Source organism: Cajanus cajan, chromosome 5 (genome assembly GCF_000230855.2).
Source record: "Cajanus cajan strain Asha chromosome 5, NIPB_CcT2T_4, whole genome shotgun sequence".
In the NCBI taxonomy this organism is placed as follows: Eukaryota; Viridiplantae; Streptophyta; class Magnoliopsida; order Fabales; family Fabaceae; genus Cajanus; species Cajanus cajan.
Genome location: NC_138521.1, coordinates 1,975,896 through 1,981,679, shown reverse-complemented (window position 1 = coordinate 1,981,679; position 5,784 = coordinate 1,975,896). Strand labels below are relative to the sequence as shown.

At 35.3% G+C, this 5,784-nt stretch overlaps 1 protein-coding gene across 1 annotated transcript; it reads left to right on the top strand.

The window, feature by feature from the left end:
- Positions 1-1,873: 1,873 nt before the first annotated feature.
- LOC109817386 (signal recognition particle subunit SRP54 2) lies at positions 1,874-5,512 on the top strand. The gene is made up of 8 exons (XM_020382621.3): positions 1,874-2,368; positions 2,449-2,602; positions 3,542-3,692; positions 3,773-3,921; positions 4,066-4,166; positions 4,298-4,455; positions 4,600-4,714; positions 4,822-5,512. Exons 1-8 carry the CDS (start codon positions 2,038-2,040, stop codon positions 5,148-5,150), a joined length of 1,488 nt encoding a protein of 495 aa, XP_020238210.1. The 5' UTR covers positions 1,874-2,037; the 3' UTR covers positions 5,151-5,512.
- The last annotated feature ends 272 nt before the right edge of the window (positions 5,513-5,784 follow it).

Genomic DNA, 5,784 nt, shown 5'->3' with positions numbered 1-5,784 from the left:
ATTCAAAGCAAGTTTTCTAATATGCATTTCAAGAAATGACAGAAGACATTAGTGGTCTAGAGGAGAAAAGGAATCATACAGAGAAATTTGGGAGAGAAAGGAGCTCACAGACCCAAAGACCTTCTCTCTAAAACTTCTCTCTAAAAACTCACATTCTCCTCACTGCCCACAACCCCTATTTATAGACATTCTGGAGTGGCCAGAACGGCCTGTACCGAATCCAGAACGACCCATTCTCCATACAGAACGGCCCGTTCTCCATCCAGAACGGCCCGTTCTCAACTACGATTTACAGGTTAATTTAATAACTTGAAACGGCCCGTTCTAGATTGGGAACGGCCCGTTCTGGGCTACTAAATCACCTATATTGGGCTTGCTAAAACAACTTGCTACGTTACACATTGACTTCTACAATATCTTTGTTAAGGATAACATTTTTTTGAATTTACCCTCTAAAACATGTGTTTAAACTTAATGTGGATGGCAGCTCCATCAACAACTCAAGACTTGCAAATTATGGAGTTCTTTTACGTAATTCAGTTGAAGAATGGATAATAGGTTTTTCAAGTTTGTTCAACTTGGCTACAAGCCTCTTTGCAGAATTGTTGGCTTTGTTGAAAGAGACTTAACTTCCTTAGGACATGAATCTTTGTGATATTCTATGTAAATCAAATTCATTGTCTGCCCTCCAACTCATTACTTAGGATATTTCATTTTATCCTTATATTACTGTCATAAATAAGATTCAGGAGTTTATGAGTTGAGATCGAAACATCCCCTTTATTCACACTCTTTGTAAAGAGAATAGTTGCACAAATGTTATCCATGATAAAGTCTACATCAAATATGACTATAGTAGTCTAGGTTTTCAGCCCTCAATATTCATTGATATTGTTGATGTTGTAGGTGTCACTTATTTTAAATTTTAATTTTGTTTATTATTTTTGTACCTGATAAAATGAATAGTTATTTTTAATCCATGTATGTTTCTTAAATAATAATGAATAAAAATAATGGTAATAAAAAATTTAAACTAATATTAAAAATAATAAAAACATCTCACAAAAATGGTAAAAAAAATAAAATCTACCACTATTACAATTGTCTTATAGATATAGATTTGCACATTATTTTTTTAGCTAAGCATTTATGAATTATTTTTTATATATTTGCATAAGCAATATATACTCTTTTTTTTTTTTTGCATAAGACAAAATGATAAATAATATTTTTTTTCTTTAAAATAGTGTGTTCATTAGTTGCATAGATAAAAATATAACATTTATTTTTTGAGTGTATCATACTAACTACAATCTCATAAAATAAGCATTTTTCAACGCTTAAATTATAAAACTAATATATAATATCGGACGCTTAAATATTTATTAATCGTTGGATGATCTAGTAAAAATATTTATAAGACGTCTTAGTTTTCTTTAGAGCTATAGTTTAGTATAAACTTAATTTTATTAAAACTCCTAATATAGTTTTATTAATGTCAATTGTAATACTATTATTTCATGTCTTTTATTTCAACAATATACTTATTATTTTTAATTTAACCATATTATTGATAGCACATTTGCACTTATAATATATTTATGGATTGGGTGTGACACTGACATATAGCTATTTAAGTTTTAATATATAAGATTTTTTAATTATAATTTTACAAATTCTTAAAATTTATTTTAAAGATAAAAAATAGAAGAATTAAGAAAATAAAAAATAGATTAATTTAAAATAGTTTAGAGATATCTTTTCACTAATTAATTAGAGTGTGAAAATTAGCATGGTTTTTGTATTGTAATTCATAACTTATACTAAATTATAACTTACAGTAGATTTTTATTTGTCGATTTTAGTCAGAATTTAAAAATATCGATAGTGAAGGTGGAGCGTGCGTGCGTGCGTGTATACGCGAAACGACGTAGTGGGAGTTTTCAGATTTGGATTATTTCACCGGCGGCGAAGGTGGTGCAAACCCTAGTTTTCGAAAGCAGAGAATCAATCGGCGGAATCTGAAGGTCGGCGAAGATGGTTCTGGCGGAGCTAGGCGGTAGCATTTCGCGTGCTCTTCAGCAGATGAGCAATGCGACGATCATCGACGAGAAGGTTCTCAACGATTGCCTCAACGACATCACTCGCGCGCTTCTCCAATCCGACGTGCAATTCAAGCTCGTCCGCGACATGCAGAGCAACATTAAGAAGATCGTCAACCTCGACGACCTCGCCGCCGGCCACAACAAGCGCAGGATCATCCAGCAAGCCGTCTTCAACGAGCTCTGCAAGATCCTCGATCCCGGAAAACCCTCTTTCACTCCCAAGAAGGCCAAGACCAGCGTCGTCATGTTCGTCGGCTTGCAAGGTTTCTTTTTAATCCCTGTTGCGTTGTGCGTTTTGAGTAAATGGAAATATGATTGATGGATGATTCTGTGTTTTTATCAGGATCTGGCAAAACGACGACGTGTACGAAATACGCGTATTATCATCAGAAGAAAGGGTGGAAGCCTGCGCTGGTGTGTGCGGACACGTTCAGAGCTGGTGCTTTTGATCAGTTGAAGCAAAACGCCACTAAAGCCAAGATCCCTTTCTATGGAAGGTAGGTACACGCTCGCACTTGTTGCTGCTGTGCATATATTCTTGTTGATACTCAAGCTGAGGTGTTGAATTGTTGATGAGGTACATTTGCTGTTATATTTCTATGTAAGATCGTGCCTTGGATGGATGCTTGTGTTCCTTATGACTCTTGAAACTGCTAGATGAATAGTATTCCAAGAGAACTGGCTATTCTTTTTGGAGATCGGAATTGCTTTGCAGTCTACTATTTTATGTTGGGTTAGAATTTAATAATTTGTTTTTTGTAAAGACTTTGGCCTTCTAGTGAGTGATTAAGGACATTGAAAGCTTGTTTTGGGATATTATTTGGCTTCATGTATTAAGTCATAAGTGAAGAACAGGGTGAGATTGATGTCCAATCATTTTTAACTATTGAGGTCCAGATTTGGTTGTTCTCATTCTCTTTTTCAGAAATTCTGGCTTGTACATACATTCTTTGATCCCATTGTCAAATTTTGTTGTTCAGATTCCAATGTTCCCAAATTGGCATACACTTTTTCATTATTTTTCATTTTCTTATGTTATTTCTTCTAAGGAAGGCTTAGGAAAATGAGAGGAAAAGAAACTAAGGAAAAGGAGATAAGTTGCCTATTAAAACCATTGATGGCTTGATTACAATCTTTCTCATAGACATGCTATATCATTTTTCCATTGGAAGATCTTTTATTACCAACACAAAACATCAATTAAATCAATAATTAAAATAATTATTCTTTTTTTCTTTCTCCCAAGTCCCAAGGATCTATTTGGATTTTTATCTTATGATTTCTTTTGTTTTCATTTGTTGGGTGGACGGGTGGGTGGGTGAGTGCGTGTTCTATCTTTCATGACAGCAGCCTTGCTTCTATATCAATTGCATTTCATTGCCTATGGTCTTCATGCTCACGTGATTTTATGGTTGCCATGGCCCATTCTTTTGCAGCTATATGGAGTCAGATCCTGTGAAAATTGCTGTGGAAGGGGTTGAAAGATTCAAGAAAGAAAACTGTGATCTGATAATTGTTGACACTAGTGGGCGGCACAAGCAAGAAGCTGCTCTTTTTGAAGAAATGCGCCAAGTTTCAGAAGCAACGGTATTTTATGTGGATACTGGATGGGTTAATTTCTATTTCAAAAATTCAATAATCTCTAATATCTTTTGTTGCATTTTCAGAAACCAGATCTGGTTATATTTGTTATGGATAGCAGCATCGGTCAGGCTGCTTTTGATCAGGCTCAAGCATTTAAACAGAGTGTTGCAGTTGGAGCTGTCATTGTCACTAAAATGGATGGCCACGCAAAGGGTGGTGGTGCTCTTAGTGCGTAAGTATTATCATGATAATTGTTTTAAATTTATATGATTTAAAATCAACTCATGTAAATACCATGTGCGTTGCTTGTGTTTGGGTGTTGTGTTTTGGATCCTAATCTCATGATTTGTGAATCTAATTGATGTTGTGAGTGCAGTGTGGCAGCAACAAAAAGTCCCGTTATATTCATTGGAACTGGAGAACACATGGATGAATTTGAAGTTTTTGATGTTAAACCATTTGTCAGTCGTCTATTAGGTGTGTACTTTCTGGCTTTTTCCTTGACATGGAGAGTATTGGGTCACGTGCACTATTTTAAGCATATGATATTCACGTGTCACTTCCCTTAAATATTATTTTTTAGCATTGTCTGATGACTTTTAAACTAGGCATGGGAGACTGGTCTGGGTTCATGGACAAAATTCATGAAGTTGTTCCTATGGATCAACAGCCTGAACTGCTTCAAAAGCTGTCAGAAGGAAACTTCACTTTGAGGATTATGTATGAGCAGTTTCAGAACATACTTAAAATGGGTCCCATCAGCCAGGTTACCTCCTTGTTATGTTTATTAAATTTATTACACACAATTTTATATTTGATGCACTAAACAGATACTAATGACTGCGTGGTTACTGTGTAATGAAGTTCTGCTCAATTTATTTTGGTGACATTTCTTGGTTGATTTATGTAGGTCTTTTCTATGCTACCAGGATTTAGTGCTGAATTGATGCCAAAAGGCCGTGAGAAGGAAAGCCAGGCAAAAATTAAGCGTTACATGACAATGATGGACTCAATGACAAATGAAGGCAAGCATTATAATTTTTTTCTTCTTGTTTTGGCCGTTTTGAGGACATCAACTTTTTGTATACTAAATCTATTTCACCTTCTAACCTTTAATTGTTTATGGTTCCAGAGTTGGATAGTTCAAACCCAAAGCTCATGAATGAGTCACGAATGATGCGAATAGCTCGAGGTTCTGGTCGTCCAGTTAGGGAAGTAATGGAAATGTTGGAAGAGTACAAACGTCTTGCAAAGATATGGAGCAAAATGAAAGGGCTTAAAATACCTAAAAAGGGTGAGATGAGCGCCTTATCCCGAAATATGAATGCGCAACACATGAGCAAAGTCCTTCCTCCGCAGATGCTAAAGCAAATCGGAGGCATGGGTGGGTTACAAAGCTTGATGAAGCAGATGGGATCTGCTAAAGATATGATGGGAATGTTTGGTGGTGGTGATAAGTAAAATCACTGTGGCATTTGAACTGAGGATTGTTTCTGATCACTACGACACACTCTTTTACTTGACAAGAGCATGACTCATCATTGTGCAATTATGCAGTTTGCATTGAATTCGGATGTATTGTTTTGTCAATCAATCTGCAGCAATCTCAATGGGTGAAATGGTTCGTTTCAATTTTACCTTGAGAGTCTTTTTTCTGTAAAACTAATCCCCCCTTGTTTTCCCTTTTCTGTATATTTATTAGTCTTTAGGTGAAGTCAAAGCAATTTTTATTGCGAATTGGAAATTTTAAGCAATTTTATTGCGAATTTGAAATTTTCTTGTAGGTGTAACATTATTAATAAATTATATATTGCTCCTCTCAATATATTGAAAAAGGTGGAGTTAATTCTTACAGTAGGTTTGTATTCCCATTCATGACATGGGAGTGAAATGTAGTTATCACGTGACGTTAGCCCCATCCAGACTTGAACTCGGTACAATATCCATGAGTCTTCGATTGCTCCGTAGTTTTTTTTTTTTTTTTTTTTTTTCTGGTTGGATTTTCGTTGTTATAACAATGAAATTATCCCTTTCATGGTGTTCACCGTGCAAGCTTAGCATAATGACGTGTCCAACTGACTTTGCAGTTGTGAAC